This window comes from Phalacrocorax aristotelis, chromosome Z (genome assembly GCF_949628215.1).
Source record: "Phalacrocorax aristotelis chromosome Z, bGulAri2.1, whole genome shotgun sequence".
NCBI lineage: Eukaryota > Metazoa > Chordata > Aves > Suliformes > Phalacrocoracidae > Phalacrocorax > Phalacrocorax aristotelis.
Window position 1 is genome coordinate 60,902,318 of NC_134311.1, and position 21,189 is coordinate 60,923,506.

At 37.3% G+C, this 21,189-nt stretch overlaps 1 protein-coding gene across 2 annotated transcripts in view; it reads left to right on the forward strand.

Moving 5' to 3' along the window:
- Positions 1–21,189, forward strand: part of PDE4D (phosphodiesterase 4D) — a 613,857-nt gene that overhangs the window by 230,676 nt on the left and 361,992 nt on the right. Inside the window, exon 1 of one of the 2 annotated variants that reach the window (XM_075078148.1) lies at positions 17,513–18,128. The exons of the other annotated variant lie outside the window; for it this stretch is intronic. Coding sequence (XP_074934249.1) covers positions 17,860–18,128 — 269 coding nt within the window. The 5' untranslated portion in view covers positions 17,513–17,859. Of the gene's footprint in view, positions 1–17,512; positions 18,129–21,189 lie in introns of those variants that run through there. 2 annotated transcript variants of the gene reach the window in all.

Below are 21,189 nucleotides of genomic sequence, written 5' to 3' on the forward strand. Positions count from 1 at the left end.
ATTAGCCTCCTGTGAAGAATAGAACTGAGGGCTGAACACATTCCATTCTTCCCAGTATAGCCAGCATGACGGGGCAAAACATGTTTAACTCAGTTTGGGATGCACAGATTTTGACCCTTCAGACAGGAAGTATTGACCAAATATTTTTTACTGACCAGTGATTGCAAGCAGATATGGTTCAACTGGGATGAAGGATCACTGGTCATGTTAGAGATGTACTTGAATTAACTACATTTGATTAAGGTTCTTTAATTTGGGATTACTTTATAACTCTGTGTGTAATATTACTGTCTTCTAGGATTTCATTTTATTCAGTAAACACAGTGTTTTCTTGCCTGCTACTTTTCTTTGAGATATATCGAGCTAAACCTGCCACTTACAATTTCTACTTTGCTTCCTCCACTTCAAACCCTGGATCACATTTTTAATCAGGTCCAGCCTCTCTCTTTTTCCAGGCTGTAGGATTTGCAGCTGTGTTTCCTTCCATCTGGACTGCAAGTTATAATTTCTAGCTATGCTCAGAAGGCAAAAATTAACAGGGGAAATGGCAGCTGCAGCATGGAAAATTGGAATAGGGAAGGGGCTGAAATTAACCCAAAATTCTGAACAGAAGGTTGAAGAGAGAGGGAATAGACTTTGTAATCATGTATGTGAGTGGACGAGGGAGGAGAGAAAGAAACTGGGACTGACCAGAAAGCACAACCATCTGGAGCTCTCAGCAACTAAAATCTAAACACTACTTTAACTGTTTGCTTTCCACAAAATTGAATATAAAATCCTTCAAGCTGAACAAAACCTCAGAAATAGAAGTTTTCCTTTTCCTTTAACAGTGATAAAATTTTAAACTAAGTCTTATCATGCTGTGTTAGACTTCATAATTCTGGACTTGGAAACTGTAAAACCATTTTGTTTACAACCATTCAGGCAAATCATGAACACAATAGAGCGGTTTCCTTTATGTCCACTTTTTTTTTTTTTTTTGGCACCAGTCCTCTAACTCTCTTTTCTCTATTACATCAAAAACCAGCTGCTGTCTTCCCCTCCAAAATTCATCATTACTTCTGTCCAGCTCAACAGTGATGCCCATTGCAAGAAATGAGCACCTTGCTGTCATCAGTCCATAGATGAGCGTTTAAAATCTTCCTCTTAGATTTCTAACAAGCATTTATATTTTCTTCTGTCTGTACGCCTTACATTTGGCAGAAGCTATCTTTGGAATATCTATAGATATATTTAGTTGTTCTCGAACTCCTCCTTAAAACTTTGAACTTGTGTTCAAAATCTTGAGAAGTTGTTACTACTTATGTGAAAAAATTTTTCCATATAATCTTCCTTTCCCTTTTTCTTACTCCTTTTTTCACTATTATTTCTGTTAAAATTTAAGTGTTTATTCAAGCTTTTTATTCTGTAATTGTACAGAATCTGCCCCAGCGGGGCTGTAGTTCTTGGCTATGGCTCAGAGCTACTGCAGTAGGGTAGATGTTAAAATAATAATTTTTTAAAAAATTCATTCATTAGTAACAAATTGTAAAAAAAGAGCTTTTTGTTACTTTGCTTCAGTTTACTGTAACTCTGCACTTCTCTTTCGAGTCTGCTAGAGGGAGAATTTCTGCTTGTATTTCCCCAAATGTTTACAGGTGTCCCATTTGGTAAATTTTGAACATTTTCTTACTGCAAGCTTTGTAGCTAGCATAAACTTGAGTTACAGCAGATGGTAACTGATACTGATGTATCTCTTTAGAAGTTATAGCTCATTGTCTGCTGTTGGATATTAAGTGAACTGTATGATACTGTAAGCCAAGCCAGAAATATAAGAACCCTCTAAAACTCAGTTAGTAGTTTTAGAGAGCAGGCATTCTTCATTGCTGTACTACAGGCATTATATGTGATGAAAATATACATATTCATTAGATTTCTCGGAAATAATTTCCATATTCATACTATTCTTGGAATTCATTAACATATGCAAATATCCTTAATGCTTGCATATTCATGTTCATTGGTAGTCTTCCAGGGTCCTCTGATGGTTGTCAATAGTCTTCCTCACCATGTCCGCTGGTTGAACTCAGTCTTTGGGCATGCTCAGTTTGTTTTTGGCTTGGTTACACAATTCTTATTGATACTAAACTAGCTTATTCTAGTACATTTCCCTTATTTATTCTAGTCAAGAATACAGTGTCTCCAGACTCCCTTCTATCTAATTACATATAGCAAGATCTAAGACTATAAGTATTCCAAGTATTTAAAAACTTAGCTGTGTTGCTCCAATTAGAGGAGGTCACATGTTCTTCTGAAGTCGGCATCAGGTATCATACAGACTTAGGTTTTCAAGAATTCTTTGTTACTGTCTTTTTTTGTTTATGTTGTCCCAAGTTCAAATGTACTCATTTGTACTCAATTGGAAAAACATGAGAATATTCCAAACCCAACATTCCTTGCCAAAGATATCTTGCAGTTTAAAGGAATGGATAGCAGCAGATTGATACAGAGATTTAAAAGTATGTGACTACAGTAACTATTGTTTTCAGTAGTCTGGTTTGTCACTTTTCTAAATTCACTGCAATGATGAATTCAAAAGTACATAATGAGATGAAGTTTCCAGATGTTCATAGGTGGCTTCTCCGAAGTTAAATACTGTCCTCACGACAACTTGAAGGCATTTAGTAATGACAGGGAGGGAAATAGGTATCTTAAGTGGAAGTTGACATTTCAGCAAGATGAAAGAAAAGAGGTAGGGTGAACTAGTCACAGACTTCTAGAAGTGAAGGCAGGCAGTCTATGTCAGCAAAAAAGGAAAAGAGGCAGACAAAATTGAGTGGACTGGGGAAAGTATTCTTGTCGGCATTCTTCTGAATTGCTGACAAGACTGTATTTGTCAAGGCCAGGAGAAAGGATGAAAGATACTGATTTTCTGGATGACAGTTCTAGCTGTATGGATGGATGGGATTGCTACATCATCATAGGACTCTGAAAATTGAATGCTAGGCACAAACTCACACCATTTCCTATGCTGGGCATATGTTTCCCCAGGTTCTCAATTTACAGTGTTGAAGTTGTAAAGCTTTCTATCAGCATAATGACATTGACGACCTATAGGCAATAACAGAAACATCTCACCAGAGTTTTGGTTCCTTCTAGGAGTTTCCAGAAAACTGGCTGTTCATTTAGCAAAATTGGCAGAACTAACTTTTCAGTACTGTTCTTTGTCTTGTACCATTCATTACTGCTGTTTCTTAGACCTCCAGATTTTCCTTTTAGTTTCTCTGTTCTACCATTCTTCATATGCCCTTTTCTGTGTACTCTTTTTCTTTTGTACCTTTATTTTTCCCTTTGAGTGTTTATCTGAAAGCCCATTTACACCATTGAACTTATTTATTGTGCAGTTAGATAATTTTTTATCAGACCATTTATTTTTAGTTGTTCATCTTCCTGTAAGAGGAGTTTATGTAATAATAGAAGGATCTTGGACACATTTGCAGGACATAGATGTTGTTTTCCTATTTCTGCTCTTTCTGTGAGGCTACAAGACTCTCTGACCTTTAGGTGGTCAGGAGAGCTTGTTTTGAATATGAGATATGCATTCTTACAGCTGAGCAGGGGTAAAAGAAAACTAAACACTTTAAACATTACACAGTAGGAAGGTACACATAAAGTGTACTTTCTGGTTCATTTCCTGAATTGCTTCATCTTCTTTTGGTGCCATGTGCTTTCTCAGAGGACCACATATCACCTCCAGGTCCTTTTCTAGAGATGGGAGATTTAGAGGCGTTTCTGGGTCCATTTTTCATAAGTATGCTGTAGTGTCTGCAAAATGGGATTAATGAAAACATTGGCAACTGAGTTGGTTTAAGAGTTGTAGTATTCACCTGTGCAGAGGTTCTTGGGGACTGGAAAAAGACAGAACTTCAGCCCCTTGCTTTTCTTAGCCTGTACCTTCTCTGTAATCCCTTCTAACCTTTCTCTGTACCCATCAAGAGAAAGCTCCTCAGGGAACCAGAAACATTTATTCTGCAACATCTTGCTCACCATGGTATGTACTCAGCGCTCTCTAGTAGGCCACTTTTGGGACCACTTAGTTGGATATTATTTTGCAATAGAATGTTTCAATTTTGGTATAATTGACATCCAAGCAATAAACCACACCACCACTCTCCAACTCTGAGGTTGCAGCAGTGAAAGTATTTCACTTTACCTTTCCTTCCTTCAAGCACTTTAGAATTGTCCTTCTGAAAATCTTTCCGCTGACACCAGCAGATCCCACAAACTTAAATCCAATATAATTATGCATTCCTTCTCCTATCAGTACATCCCAGGTTCAAAATGAACCAAAATGCATTGCTGTCCACAAAACTTTTAATCAAGTTGTGGAAGTCCTTTTATCAGAAATTGTGTATGTTAAAAGTTTAGATGGTTCAAGAAATGACTGGGCAAACACATGGAAGAAAAATCCACTAATTTTTTCTGTTAAGACAACATATGGTGTGAGATGTCCCAAACACTGCAAATTATTGGAAACTGGCTATTATGGCAAGTGTCATGGCATGCTTCTGGCCTTCTACCCCTTAATTATTATTCAGTCTTAGCAGCTGTCAGAGAAAGTATACTGAGCTAGATGGGCCTTTGGTCTGACCCAGTATGGTTCGTATTTTCTTGGTATCTAGCACTCTTCTTAGGTTCATTGCACTTGTTTCTGGACATCTTCTGTCACTGGTTGAGGTGACATTATTTGTCAGGCCTGCCATCTTGGATCCTGCTGATCTCATTTGGCAAAAAAATGGCTTCTTATATGACCATATTAAAAGAAATAATTAAAAGATGTACATAAGAGAGATGAGTTTCTTCTTCACTAATATAAACTGCTGCCACTAAAGCAACAGACAAGCTGGAACTTCGGTATTCATGAAGGAAACTAAGTGCCTTGATGCTTTGGCTGAACACTTATGCTTTTTCTGATACTCTTAATTTCTACACCAGCATTTTTAATCAGGTATAACAAAAATCTATTGACTCCATTAATTCTTTTTTCATTCCACCAAACATCTACGGGAGTCCTGACTGCCAGAGAGGGAGCTCATTTCTATGACAATAATTCATTATGCAACCAATATCCTAAATGGAGCTCTGTGGTTACGTGCTTGTGTTGAGAGGTGGTCTTGATCTCTTAATTCCCTCAAGAGGTACCCAGTCCCAATCTCCTTTGATAACAAAGGACTTTTAGGCTTACATGTGGATAAGATTATGCATTCTACTTGTGATTCTAGAGGCACATTAAAATCTTTAAAGGTAGTACAACCTTCCTAAAATGAGAATGGGCTGTCCTTAGGCACCTTCTTCCAGACTGTAGTATTTTACTGCTTTGATTCTGTACAAGGGCAGGCAGCAAGAATCCCCAAATGCAAATAGTACACTGTCTAAAGGCACCCTTCTAACCTGAATATGTCAGGCCTGGTGCCCTCAATATCAAGAAAGAGTTTTTGGCAAGAGTTTTTGTCTAGTAGAAATTTACTTTTCGTAGTTCTCCACCATTTTCTGATTCTTCCTAGAAAAATTTTTGTAGCAGAAAGGTACACCCCATAACTATGTTAAGGTAAATTAAGCATGGATGACTTTTTAATTTTTTTTTACTTTTCTACATTTCTGCATTCTGTGAACAGTATAATTTCAATTTTGTGACCTCAAAAGTCACATAAGGCTTGAACTTGTAGTATTTTCATGCATTGCTTTTTGACTGAATGTTCTGTCAAGACAGACTATTTGAATATTCCCTTTTGACTATACATTATAATAATATATTTCACTGAGTTAGATACAGTTAGTGGTATGACTGTGTAAGGGAGTGGCGAGAGTGGGGCTGCTCACATGTGCCAGAAGTAGAGGATCCCCACAATGCAGGCAGGACACAGTCCTGGAGCACCTGAGCAGGGCTGCTGATGGGGATAGCAGCCAGCAGCCCCAGAGGAGGCCAGGGAACGAGTCAGGTCCAGGGTGTCCAGACAAAGGAGCAGGAGATGAGACTGGAGACAAAGTTACCTACAACAGAGGTGGAGCCAACTGGGACAGCAGTTGGCCACAATATGGCCACAGCGCATCGCTGTGCACTTACGTGGGGCTACAGCACAGAGTGGACCCAGGGCCCATTAGTGTGCTTGGGGCCCCGCGAGCTCTAAGAGCCTGCCACTTGCAAAACATTTTATTTCCAAGCAACAATGATAATAAAATGTGGAAAGGTAAATCCTCCTGCTACAGAAAATTAAATTATCACCCATTATGCTGTGCTATCTTAGTCAATGGAAATAATATAACCTCAGGAAGAATTTATCTCTTTTTTCAGTTTTTTTTTTTTCTTCCCTTTGGCTTTAGAGCCAAGGTATGAATAGGCTCAATATTTATTCTTGATGTTAACCTTAGAACCTTATCTAATTATCTCGAATCTAATAATAAAACAAACATTGTGAAAACAGGGAACAAACAGCAGAATTATAAAACTAAAAAATACTAAGCTGACTCATGGTCTGGCTTTTGGATTATCTCTTTCAGTTAATGGATTTCATGTTTTACATTGAAATGCAAGAAAATCCCTCTGAGTCCTTACTTACTTTTCCACTTGATGATAAACGTTATTTTTAGTGAGCTCTTATATGTGTTCTTTGTTAACATTAAAACCAGAATATCCTATCTGAGCACAGAAAGGATACTTTAAAATTCAGCTTAGAATTTTGGATTCTGCAACTGGCAACTAAAATGTTTCAGATAATTTTTGGTCATAATAGTTTGGTTTGTTTTCAGTCAGTAATCCAGGGGTGTAAATGTAATACAAATGCTGAACATATTCTATAAAGATCTGACAGTTTTTCTTGCCCTCAGCTTTATAGATGAAAAAAGGGACATTTTCATTACACTTAAATCCAATGAGAACATTTGAAACATTAACTTATCTGAAAAAAGAAATGTCCCTTAAACCAGTGATGAAGCAGTGGAACAGATGTGTATAATTCTGTATTAGGTAAGACCTGCTTCTGGTTTAGGATTTTTCCTGTAATGGATGACAGAGGACTGATGATTTCTTCTACTCTTTCATTGTCCTACTTCCAGAGGTTGTTCCTGTCCCCATTTGAAGTCAGTGAACAAAGGCTCAGACACAAAACCTCTCTATAATATCAGTTTTGGGCAGTCTCTATAGTGATCTTAAAGGTCTGCTAATTATATTTGCTTTCTATCAGAAATATATTAATTTTCTTTACCTGATAGACTTTATATGACCATCTTATTGAAGTACTTTGGAGTATCTGAGAGCAGCCGTACTTCGCTTTCATAATTAATCTTATTTTTATTCCTCTGTAATTACATATGCCATAGGATGTACTTAAATAAGTTATTTGAGAGGTCTCCAGTTAGATGCACTAAAAAATTGACTTTGTTACCATTGTCTTTTACAGCATTAGTTACATATTACCTTTTTTCACTTTGCATTGTGGTCTAGTTTACATTTCCTAGTTTCTTTCATGCAAAAGTTAAAGGAAAATTTCTCCAAAGTTTTGGTCAAGTATTAGGATGAATAAAATTGATTATACAGAAACAGATCTCTTATACAAAAAGTTTATAAGCCATATGCAACCAAAAGTAGCAAGGAATTTTGAAGTTGTTTTTTTCTGTACATTCAGAAGAAAATAATGGTATTTAAGAATGCAGGGTAGAATTCTGCAAGGTGGAATTAGATTTCCATTTATTTCCACAAAATGTTGCCTGAGACCATTTAAGTCCTGGTTTTTAATATGGAGAGAGACACACATTATAGAACTGGCAAATACACAAATACCTAGTGTGAATTCCAGAAAGTTTTATGAAAATCATAGTTTCTGGGAAACTCTATAAAGGAAAAAGTGTGATACGTTCATAGTATGTCAATCACAGGTTTTTACGTGCAGGGAAGGAACTTTTTTCCCCAAAACTTGTTCAGAGAGCTTTGTCACCTGACTGGGAATAGAGTCTGTCAATTCTTAATAACAATTCTTAATAACAATCCTTAATAACAATCCTTTGCATTATTTAAATTTCAGTTCTTACAAATATGTAAAGTGACCACTTTAATCTCTATAGAAAAGGTACGGAAGAAGTGACTACAAGTGAATTGTATGAATGGGTTTCTTCAAAGGTATATTTTCATTATCTACTCAAAATTTTAGTAACCTGAAAGTTCTAAAAAATTATTTACAATAACAAGCTTGAATTGAACCATTCATAAATTCAACAGTCTAAGCAGCAATCTCTGAACTCTGAAGCATGCTGTGGTATTAATGCTTTCTCGGTAGATAAGTGCTCTATTTTAATGCACGTATTTTTTTGTCATCAAGTAGTAGCTTAGCTCCAGACAACGAATTAGTTACGTAACCTTACTGTAGACTTTTAGACTTACTTTTTTTACTTTCTAACCTCTCTTGATTTTGTAAATATTTCTTTGAATTTCTCCTAGCTTTTAAAGTGTAGTCAAAATAATGATAAGTTGAAATATACCAGATGGTCTAGATTCCTTATTAAGTAAACTTTCTGTGCATGTGTGTGACCTCTCAGATATGTTCTTGTTTATTTGTAAATTATACGCTGGCTTAAGCACCATGCTTGGAGGTCCTGGGTTAAGTCTAGTTTGGGAAGAGCTATTGCTCTTCCTAGCTTCAGGAATAAACTCTGGTTTGTGAATCTGGAATGTTGATATGCTTTTTGCCAAGTACTTGTGATAACTTTATAATCCTTAGATTTTTACAAAGCCATCATGCATTCACTGACATCAGCAAGAAAAATTATGCTCTCGCCATTAAGCTAATTCATTTTCCAAAAGCTCTAACAGTGTCTGTCACAGGTCTAGCCCTAAGAAATCTGGGCTTACAACCACAACTAGCCTAGCTGCTATACTTTTTAATCAAGCCCATATCAATATTAAATACAGACTGGGGAGTTGGGGCTCAGCTTGGCTCATGCTGTGCTCTGCCCTTTCCACTGTCCTCTCCTTTGCCCTCTGCTCAGGACTTCTCTTCAAAGCAATTTATGCTTATAATTGTTTTCTGCTCATGTGGGCCATGTCCTTCAATTGAAATTAACTAATAGTTAACAGGCAGCTTTATGCGTTGCAGTGGCAGGAATGCTGCCTTATGCTCCTGTCTGCTCTTTGATGTAATTGTCTAGAAGTACATTAATTTCCCTTAATCTTACCCCAGGAAATGTTTTCTTACACAATTGTTTAGAAATTACAGTTACTGCTACTCTGTTTATTCTTATTTGTCATATGACATCATTCACTTCTATGTTAATGCATATTTGTGGGGAATGATGCATCTGCGAAACTCTTCCTGGGAAGCCAAGCTTCTTGCCACACTGAATATCGCCTTTTTAAAGAAATGCTGCTTTTATATTTGGGAAGTATCTGTTAGATATTTCAACATGTATCACAGTGGCTGAGGCTTTTTTTCCAAGGGTTCGTATAGTAAAGGCCTTTTATTTTCAAATGTTGATAGCTTTCTTTGTCGTCAAACAGGATTGTGCTGGCAGTCCTTTCTAATGGAAGCTCTTGATTATAGAAGCAATGTTTCTTAATCCTTTTCTTTAAATTAAGGAAGATCTAATCTTGTTAGAAGAAAATCTCCAGGCTATCCTATGCAATGTTGACATAATGATTCCATTCATCACCAAATGCTAAGTGGACTGCTCTTGAGATGGCTGCTTCCCCTACTTCTTTTGGTTTTTTTTTTCTTGTGTGCATGTAAGGCAATGCCTGTTTTTGAGCTGGAGGTCTTTGACAGACCATTTACTGTATTATTTACAGGACAACAGTGGATGCTCCCCTACAGAGCTCAGTTTATACAGTTTTATTCCAGAAACAAATTGTATTCTGAAAGTATCCTTAATTCATTCTCTGTAGCAGCAAGGATTGTAGAAGGGGCTGTGGAATCTTGCAGTTTTCAGAGAATCTCTGTTTTCAATTCATTCTTCAGGAACATATTGTACTGTCCTGTTTAAAGTTTAAAAGTTCTGTTATGGGTCTCTATTCCATTTAGCAAATTATTTTGAAAGTATAAGACTGTTTTCTCTGACATTTGCATAAAATACTACTGAAGTCTTTGTGCATGGATTGCAAAACCTTCCTCTTTTTTCTTAGAATGGTACCTGGCCGTATTGTAATACGCAGGTGTTGTAGCTACTTGTTTTCTTTTATCATAATAAACCCAGGGTTCTCTTATCACTGTTGTTTCTGCCATGCACGGGAAAGAGAACAACAACCCAGCAGCTCATTTGGGGGAATCAGCAATTGAACAGTCTGACTAAATACAACACACTCTACTAGATAGCAAGGTCAATCTGAGCTGATATTATGAAAAAAAAAATTTTATTAGGTATTTCTCAAGAAGAGAAGCGCTCTAAAATTTTAAGTGACAGCAAGTGTTTTGTTGATGGTGGTGGACATACCATACCCAACCTTGGCTATATGACAAGCTGCTCTTACTTTTTTCTGTTCATCTCCTGAAAATATGCTTCTAAATGTATGTCTATCTGATTATTTGGAAAGTTGACCTGATTAAAATTTCTAATGCCATTTTAGATCAATTGTTCTATTGGAATATTATTGAAAATTTGCTTAGGTCATATATGCGGAGTAAACACAGCAGCCTGCAATTTTCTTGGAATAATTAGAATTGCACATTTTCCATACCTTTGTCTATTAGAGAGTTTTATCTATCAGAGGATGCCTGCCATTTCTTTGCTAAGTACAACCAGTCCTTGTTTTAGTAGCTCCATGGTACCTATGGTCTCCCCAGCAGGCCATGCATGTAACTGTTGGGACAACGATCTAATATGCACTTAACAAATCCATAAATATTGTATCACCTTTTTGAGAATGTGGCAATTAGCAGCTATTAAAGTGATACTGTGGGCTTTGCTGCTACATAACATCCTATTAAGACTTCCTATTACCTATTAATTTCTTCTTTTATCCTTATTTTCTTCCTTGACTGCTATGCTCCTTAGTTCATGCGTTAACCTCTCTTTCACAATAAGAATCATAGTATCATCTAAGATTCTTATTTTCTACCTTATCTAGAATTAGAATTCTCCTCAGTCACTCCATACCTTCAGTTTTCTGTTATTTGCTTCAAGAAATTAAAGCAAGGTTTAACACCCATTTTTCACAACCTCTTCTGACTTTGTCTTCTTTTCTCTCCACTTCATCTGCACCATTCTCAGGTGCTCTAGTACTTCAGCATGGTCTGACCTTACAGCTGGTCCTGCTTTGAGCAGGAGAGTGGACTTGATCACCTGAGGTCATTGCCAACCTGAATTCTTCTATGATCCTGTGATACTGATCTGCTTGCTTTCAAAGAAGCAATGCTTCGGAGGGTTGTTCTTTCGCTTGCATTCCTATGTGTCTGGAATTCTCTACTTGGTCCCAAGTAAGATATTTTAATAACTTTTCTTCTTCATATTTTATGTGAAAGAGTTCTTTTCCTCCTTGTGAGTGACTGCATTTATGCTTTAATAAGAAAATTTTGTTAACGGTAATTTAAAATAGCAACAATCATATAATATATTTTATATATTGATTATTAGTTTGAATATTAACTTTATCATACTCTGTGTTCAAAGTAGTTGTGACATGGAAATTACTTTTTAATCGTTGTTTAGTCTCTGTGAGATCAAATACATGTTTAATCTTGCGCAATATTACCTGCAGAACCTATTAGCTTATTCTCTTCTGTGTGCTGTGGCTCTTTCTAGTCTCCATGATTAACAGAAATATGAGCACTTTAAGCCTGTAATATTTAAGTGCATTTATCATAAGGAACATATTTCATAAGAAAGTTTATGAAAGTACAAGAATTAAATGTTTGAATTCCATTTTTTAATATCTTTAAGTGGTCACTGGAAGAGAATAGAAGCTACTGGCTCTTCTAGACCTTTGTAATTCTGGATTTCTGTTATAAGGAGATTCTAGTTCTCTGCTTTCATCCTTAGCCTTATGATGATTTAGTTAAATGCATAACAGGCAGAATTAAAGATCTTAATTAAGAACTTGATATAACTTTTACCTGTACATCTGTGACTAACCAAAACATGTAAAATTAGATTTACCTGTGAGTGTTTTAGATTAGACCATTTAATCAGAGATGTAATCAAATGCACTTAGGACATACAACATGGACACGCTTAAAGCACTATTAGTATTACTTTTTAGGAATGTGATAAGGTCAGCTCTCAAATGTTCTTATTTCAAAAGAAGCAGCAAATATCTTTTTTAGTCGAATTTCACAGACCACTTTCAGTGATCTCATTTCTCCACTAGGACTGGGGAAAAGCCCAGAAAATTCACTCATCTGTAAAAAACATTTTTAAATCCTTTTTTAAAATCTTGATTAAAAACCCTACAGCAATTTTTGGAATTATACCCTCTGCTTTCCTTTCTTAATGTGTGTGAAAAACACATACTGTGGTTTTTACCTGAAGAAATTTTTCAAAGGGGTAGCTGACAATGTTGTCCGGTTTTAATAATTATGGTGACCTTTGTAGAAAAATTAGATATGTCTTTATTAACACACAGTCAAGTAGGGCTGTTCCTTAATCAGAATCTTTACAGAAAAAAAAGATCGTACCTTACTGTCTTTCTAATGTGTAGGTAGGGCAACTGGAAATGGTAATTTTTCCTTATGGAATAGTTTTCTTTCAAAACTTTACTCTAGCACCTGGGTAGGCTACCTCATGCTACTGCCCAATTTCTGCCTTGTCATCTCCCCCATCCTGGCTATAAGATGCGCATTTTATCTAACTCACATAGTGGTTATTTGATATTGCTGGAAGTTAGACCTCTGCTTTTTGTTACAGTGAAGTTTCTAGTCTGTAATAAAATGACTTCAAAGACTTCTGTTTAAATGCATGAGCATGCTTGAGAGTTTTCATAGTTCATATACATGCTCGGCACTATATAGATTAGCCTAACAGACTCTTAACTCATTTATATTGTGAGACTGTTCATAGTAATTAAAATTATTGTTCTGTGGTTCTGAGTGTGTGAATATCTCAATTAGTACTTCCAGACTTTTTTTTTTTTTTTAAAAGGAAGAGACAGGCATATGTCAAAATAAGGCATCTGGGTGAATGGGACATCTACATACAGAAATTTAATCTGTTAGTTGAGTAAGGAAAAGCATTTTAGTTTTAGATGGTGCTACTTTACAATGACTGAGTTAACTTTTCCTGTTAAAAGACCTTATGTTCTACATGCATTACCTATTGGTTCTCTGAATATGTGGCAAACCCACTCGATACCTGTAATGCAGGGTGTCAAGCTAATAGTCCTTTTTGACTTAGTTCTAATATTCTTAAGAACAAGGGTAATAAAAATGTTGATCTGTGGACCAATACTTTAATCTTCTATAATTAGCTTTGTAATGTAGTGCAACTTAAAACATGATCCCAGGCCCACTGTAATAAACATTACTAATCTTATTGACGTCATTGAATCATTGATCTCCAACGGACTGGTTTCTCTAGTTTTATAAAACCACTGCAACTATCTGAGGACCATGCTTTGGAATAGACGTCAGATGGCAGTATTTCATAGCATAAAAGAAGATAGCTCTTAGTACACAGACTGCATTCTTTTAAAAAAATGATTGGACTTATATGGATTTGCTAGTGGTTTTTAATAAATAGGAAAGAATAATAGACTTGGGAGGCAGTCCTGAGTGGCAAAGGAGTCCAGGAAGGCTGGGCAGTTTTCAAGAACAAAATCTTAATGGTGCCGGAGGAGTCTGTCCCCATGTGCCAAAAGATGAGCCAACAGGGAAGAAGACCAGCCTGGCTGAACAGAGAGCTTTGGCTGGAACTCAGGAAAAAAGGACAGTTTATGACCTTTGGAAGAAGGGACAGGCAACTCAGGAGGACTGCAAGGATGTTGTGAGGTTATGCCGGAAGAAAATTAGAAAGGCCAAAGCCCATCTAGAACTTAATCTTATTACTGCCATAAAAGACAATAAAAATTGTTTCTCTAAATACATTAGCGACAAGAGGAGGGCTAAGGAGAATCTCTATCCTTTACTGGATGTGGGGGGAAACACAGTGACAAAGAATGAGGAAATGGCTGAGGTACTTACTGCCTTCTTTGCCTCAGCCGTTAACAGTAAGACCAGTTGTTCTCAGGGCATTCAACCTCTGAGCTGGAAGACAGGGATGGGGAGCAGAATGAAGCCCCCATAATCCAAGGGGAAATGGTTAGCGACCTGCTGCACCACTTAGTCACACAGAAGTCAATGGGACCAGACAGGATCCACCCAAGGGTACTGAGGGCATTGGCAGAACTGCTCACCGAGCCACTTTCTATCCTTTATCAGCAGTCCTGGCTAAGCAGGGAGGTCCCAGTTGCTGGAGGTTAGCAAACATGACTGCCATCTACAAGAAGGGCTGGGAGGAGGATCTGGGGAACTACAGGCCTGTCAGCCTGACCTCGGTGCTGGGGAAGCTCATGGAGCAGATCATCTTGGGTGCCATCACATGGCATACCCAGGGCAACCAGATGATCAGGCCCAGGCAGCACGAGTTTAGGAAAGGCATGTCCTCCTTGACTAACCTGATGTCCCTCTATGACAAGATGACCCGTTAGTGCATGAGGGAAAGTCTCTGGATGTTGTCTACCTAGACTTTAGTAAAGTCTTTGACATTTTCTGACAGCATTCTTCTGGAGAAAGCAGCTGTTCATGTCTTGGATGGGCATACTCTTTGCTGGGTAAAAAACTGGCTGAACGGCTGAGCCCAGAGAGTTGTCATGAATGGAGCTAAATCCCATTGGTGGCCGGTCACGAGCGGGGTTCCCCAGGGCTCAGTGTTGGGGCCAGTCTTGTTTAGTATCCTTAACAGTAATGGTGACAAGGGGACTGAGTGCACCCGCAGTATGTTTGCAGACAACATCAAGTTGGGTGGGAATGTCGATCTGCTTGAGGGTAGGAAGGTAGAAAGGCTCTGCAGAGGGACCTGGACAGGCTGGAATGATGGTCCGAGGCCAACTGTATGAGGTTTAACCAGGCCAAGTGCTGGGTCCTGCACTTGAGTCACAACAACCCCACCCAACGCTGCAGGCTTGGGGAAGAGTGGCTTGAAAGCTGCCCGGCAGAGGAGGACCTGGGAGTGCTGGTCGAGAGCTGGCTGAACATGAGCCAGCAGTGTGCTCAGGTGGCGAAGAAGGCCAACAGCATCCTGGCTTCTATCAGGAACAGTGTGGCCAGCAGGAGTAGGGAAGTGATCCTGCACCTGTACTCAGCACCGGTGAGGCTACACCTCAAATACTGTGTTCAGTTTTGGGCATGTGCTGTTAGTGTGCACATCGCTGGCTCATGTCCAGCTTTTCATCCACCAGCACTACCAAGTCCTTCTCCTCAGGGCTGCTTTCAATCAGTTGCCCGACCTCGGTGCAGGATGTTGTACTTGGCCTTGTTGAGCCTCCTGAGGTTTATGTGGGCCCACTTCTTGAGTTTTTCCAGGTTCCTCTGTATGGCAGCCCATCTCTCAGGCATGTCAACTGCATCACTCAGCTTGGTGTCGTCTGAAAATTTGCTGAGGGTGCACTCGATCCCACTGCCTGTTTCACTGGTGGAGATATTAAACAGTACTGGTGCCAGTGTGGACCAGTATGTTTGTTCATCATAGATATAAAATAGTTTTAAGTATTATGCCTTTATTTTGTCTGCTTGGGGAGAACCAGTGCTGTGTGCGGTATTATTCCAATGGAGAAGGAGTTGAAGCAGTTATTATGTTAGTTCCATGTTAATTATGATTTAATCCAATTCTTTTTCTGTCTATGGATTAAGACCTCATTTCCAGTTTAAATTTTGTTCTTAATAAAACATAGTTTAAAATTTTAGTTTGTAGTTTTAGTACTATCTGGGTTTTATTGTATATTTGGACAATGTTAGTTTTTACATAGTGATTAACCCTTCTATAAAATTTTAGAATAATACAGAAAAACATAATGCACAGTGATTTGTGCATTCTGTGGTACTGTTCTACATTGAGTTAAATGTATAAATATATTGTTATCAAATTTCACATATGACGCAGTACAGTTAAACTTGTCTACATAATGGGGCTGACACCTGATAGCAAGGTCATTCTTAATGTAAGTTGACCTTTCAGTTGCTGTTCTGCTCTGCTTCTGTCAGCACCATGATGTTCTCTTTATAATCCTTATCAGGAATTGTGGCTTCGGCAACATACAAAGGTGATTCCTCTCCATTGTTATGGAAGGCTGCTTTTGCAGGATTTTTGATTTTGCCATAAGACAGAAAGCCATATTTGCCTTTCATACCACGCCATGTAATTGTGGCCAAACACCCTTCACCCCACTGAAAGCCTGGAATCTGTGTGGGCTTCAAAAGGAAATCCTTATTCACAAAGGAAAGCTGGATTCTAACACACAGTAAAAGAGGAAAAATATATTGCACCAATGAAAATTATATATAACCAATGTTCTGACATTGAAAAGAAATCTCTCACACAACAGTGATGGTTTGTTGCTGTAGGATGAACAGGAAGTATGGTTATAAATGAAATGATTGTTGTTGCTTTAAAAATGAATGTACCAAGCTTAAGCAAATATTAGCCTACAACCAGTTATTACAGGTCTTTGTCCACTGTCAGTGAGTTCTGAAGAAAAATGGACATGTTTATAAAAACTTTGTCTTTCAGAATAGCTGAAGGGAGTTATTTTAATTAAAAATGAAAAAGTAAATTTCAAGGTAGATTGAGAAAAGTTTTGTTGGATCAGAAAACTGCACCAATATCTTTTTTGCATACTGCTATGAAAAAAGATATTCTAAAAATGAAATCTAATAGCAGTATGTATTCAACAAATAAATGCAAGTACATTTTTGCCTTTTAATATTTTGGAAGTTCCCTTTTGATTTCTGTTGATAGTTTATTTCCCCACCAGCTGTGAATACAAAAAGGGCACTTCTTTAGTTCGAGTAGTGGTCATGATGTGATGATATACTGAATTAAGAACATCTCATTAAACAGATGCCAGTAGCTGTCATAGTCTGATTTCAGTTTGTGTGCACATCTGAAATGTTTGGTTTGTTCTTCTGGAAAATATAACTTAACAAGTATTAGCCTTTCCTAAATGCATTTGAAAACTGTTTGTGATAAACTGACTTGGAGGTTACAGGGGGTGGAAGAAGGCAGAACATAAACCCTTTTACGTTATTTAATTGTAGCCTTTGCTAGTTAGCCTAAGAGGTAAAAGTTTGTAATCTTGATTTGTAAATAGGGACTACAAAGATAAATACTTTATATCCTGGAAAAAGTAGGAAAGGTTGTTCAGCAGTCCCCTTTCCTTTCAGCATCTCTGAAGGTTCAGGAACAAGCAAACGGAAAGAATAATCAAACAAAATGAGAACACATCTGATGTTTAAGCCCTCCTCCAGCACTTTTTATGTACATAACCAGAAGTCACTCAAGCAGCTGCAGCACATTAGTTCCAATAGTTTAACAGGCAGCTTTACAGCTCCGACAATGGCTGTGCTAAAGCAGTTTCTTCCTCCCATGCTCACTTGCTATGATAGCTAATAAGTGATCTTTGGCAGTGGGGCTGTGAAAGGAGTGGTAATGTTTAATAGGTTTCTGTGGAGGAGTTAACTTGCTTTTTTTTGTAGATCATTATCTATAGAGAAACGCTGAGGGCAGGTGACACCATGTTGAAAACAGAATAGGCTGAACTGGAGTTGGAGCTCTGCACAGTTCTTGGGAACTGATTTAGAGGAAATATTTTAAGCAGTTAAGCCAATATTTGATTTTACTGGACCTTAATAACAACCTTACTTGGGAAACATGGCTCAGCAGACCAGTCCAGGCACTTTGGCTGTTCCTGAAGTGGATAATACACATTGTCAAAATCCATGCTTAAATGAAGATCTTGTGAAGACTCTGAGGGAAAACCTGTTGCAACACGAAAAGTCCAGGACATCTAGGAAATCTTCATCTGCTTCTCCCCGTCTGTCTCCAGTTATTTCTCCTCGAAACTCTCCAAGGCTTTTGCGCAGGATGCTTTTAAATAGCAACATACCAAAACAACGGCGTTTCACTGTGGCACATACCTGGTAAGCAGTGAGGGGGTTGTAATGAAATGTCAGGGTAACTTTTTTTTTTTAGAGCACTTATCTCCTTGTTGTCAGTGCTTATATTTTTTTGTTTGGTCTCTGCATGAATCTCTCTGGTTAAAAGAGAGAGTTCTAATTAATGACTCAAGTTAATTTCAGACCTGATGTTTAAAATACTAATTTATATAAAGGAAGAAAACATGTTTGCCTTCATGAAAGCCATTTTATTGCCTCTGATTTCTTAGGTAATAATTCCTTTCTTCCCCTCCCCCAGAAATAAGAACTGGAGTCTTAAGAAGGAAAAGTACTTATTTCACTCTGGGCTGTTCAGGCCAGAGTGAGTAGACAATTTTTTTCTTTAATGTCCCTTTCAAATATCTTTTGTTTACTTATTTATTTATTGGCAATTTATGACCCCTCCACCCCTAAGCAGAATAACGTAAGTTTGTTTATCTTTTAACAGCACTCAAATTCAAAAGGGCGTGATAGAGAAGAATGGTGGGAATAGATACTATATATTAAACGGTGATTTTTATTACAGCAGTTGCTAGAAAAAACAGAAGATGGAAAGGGAACCCCTTGTTAAATGATTCACTATTACTACTTTTTTGTAACTCAATCATTTCTTAGACGTGTTTGTGATCAAATCTGTAAAAGACATTAATTTTGTTGCATCCATCTTCTGTAAAACAGCAGCACAATTTCATTACTTAATATATTCCTTTTTTTAAAATCTTACTTACAAGATTATTGTAACTTAGTAATACATTCCTATTTCCTTTGACGGTCCTGAGATCTTGATGTGTTCTGGGCTTTTTTGTGAGATTCTCCCCCCGCCCCAACCTGCCCCATTATTTTTCAAACAAAAATGTAATACAAAGAAAGGAAGGCAGTGAAACATGTCCAAAGAAAGTAAGTCATGCATTGTAAGCAACAAATGGATATGCTATTCAAGTTTATCTTTGTCAGAAATTAGATTTACACCTTAGCTATGCAAGTGGTATGTGCATTGCACATTGTATATATGTGTGCCTAAACTTCCACTATGTATATATTTGTGTAACTAAAATACTCTTTTGATAAAATAATATTTTTACCCCAAAAGGATAAGGAAAACCAAGTATGCCTTTATTGTTAAGGATTATTTGTTTTGAAACCAGTGTACCTGGTCAGAAATTGCATATGTAAATGAGGAAAATGAATGAAATTAGGATATTTCATGTTCTTTTAACAGTTATGCATAAATCCCAACAACATTAAGGATCTTTAACTGCTGGTCTGCATTAAACAATTTATAAAACAGTCTACACATAAGAACATGCAGTATAAAAAAAATAATTCAGGGAGAGTTATTTTACATTATAAGATGAAAATAAATAAGAATTTGTGAAAGTTTACAGAGGGAAATTATGTGTGATGATAATGTCTTATGTGTTATGACAGTTATTGTAGACAGTGTAAGAAGGCAGTGAAGGGAGGGTTATTAAAAGGGACAGATATGAAGCAAACGAACAGGTTTGGGCAACATGAAAGGGCAAAGGCTGGCATAGTATCGAAAAGTGGAAATTTGTTTAAACATGCTTCCTCTAGTGAGCTTCAGAAAATTTTGAGTTTGGGTAGAGTGCCTTTTTCAGCATGACATGGAGTGTAGGAAATTCTTGGGTTTTTGTCAAATATGTGAAATATTAGGTTTGCAAAATACTGTTGTTGAACAACTCATAGTTATTTCTAAATTATTTGTAAGGCAGGCTCATCTTAGCAGCACATTTTTTGCAGCAAGTACGGAAGTAGAGTCAAGCAGAGAGTTGCAATAAATTACCTGAGAACCTGCAAAGAACAGTATTTCAGAAGTGAAAATGGAGGAGAAAAAACCCACTAATCTTAAGTAATAACGTATGTGATCAGATCAGGTATATGAAGAGAAGCAGAAGCACTACTGTATGCTTACAGAACTTATTGGTTACCAAATCCCATCAAGTCAGTAGTTACTGATACATCTTCACTTGGTTATCTATTTAGAAAACTGAAATACTGTGCGACAGCCATGTGGTTTCTAGATGCTTGGGCTATATAGGCAGTAAAGTCATTTTAATTCCATATGCATATAATCCATTCTAGGCAGCTCATATAAGAAAAGTGCTTTTGAAAAGGGAGCAGTTGTAAGCTTACTCCAAAATGTTGTACTATGGAGGATCCATTCTGGTTTTAGTGCATATAGTTTGTTCCACCATAGTTATGACCTTCTCTGTAAGTGCTCTAATTGTCTCGTATTTCTAATTTAGTCTCTTTTGTACTTTAAGAATAGTTATTGAATTCCTGTATACATCTTTCTTGTTCAGTCACAGGCATTAAAAATTTTTAATTTTAGCCATAATAAGGTGGAAAGACATTCTGACTTTGCAAAATACCCTAGTTTTATAAATTTAGTATTTCCTTATGTTTTTCTTATGATTAGAAGTTTATGTATATAGGTGGCATCAGAACTAAATGTATAACACTCGAGATACTGCTGTGTGTTGCAGTGATGCCAAATACAGCCACCACAGATCCCATACACCAGAAAAACTCAGACTGTACCTAACTCCCTGATTTCCAGGCTCCGAAATGGCATTCAGATAGAGTCAAGAAGCAGGTGGCAGACTGATTAATTGTTCTGGCAACTGGTTCTTCCCCTTTCATAAGGCCCATAGCTCTCCCCCTGTAATGGTCTGTAGAACTGTAGACACCAAAATACTTTTTCTGTATCATGTGACTATTATCCTTTCACATGAACAATTGAGTTATCATTTTCAGTCATATGACAGGAATATTAAGTCTTGTAGGGGCAGCATAAATGGCCTGTTTGTGAATTGTCAAAATGCCTTAACTATTTTTGTTATGTGATGGGTATACAATCAAGTTCACATACATCTCCATTTACACAGTGGGAGAATGGTATAGTATGTAAAAGGCAAGTTAACTACCTGTGATTAAAAAAATGTGATGTAGTAGAGTATTAAGATCCTTTAAGACACTCTACAGAGAGTGTTACAGCTAGCCTTGCCTATAGCTGTGAAATTAA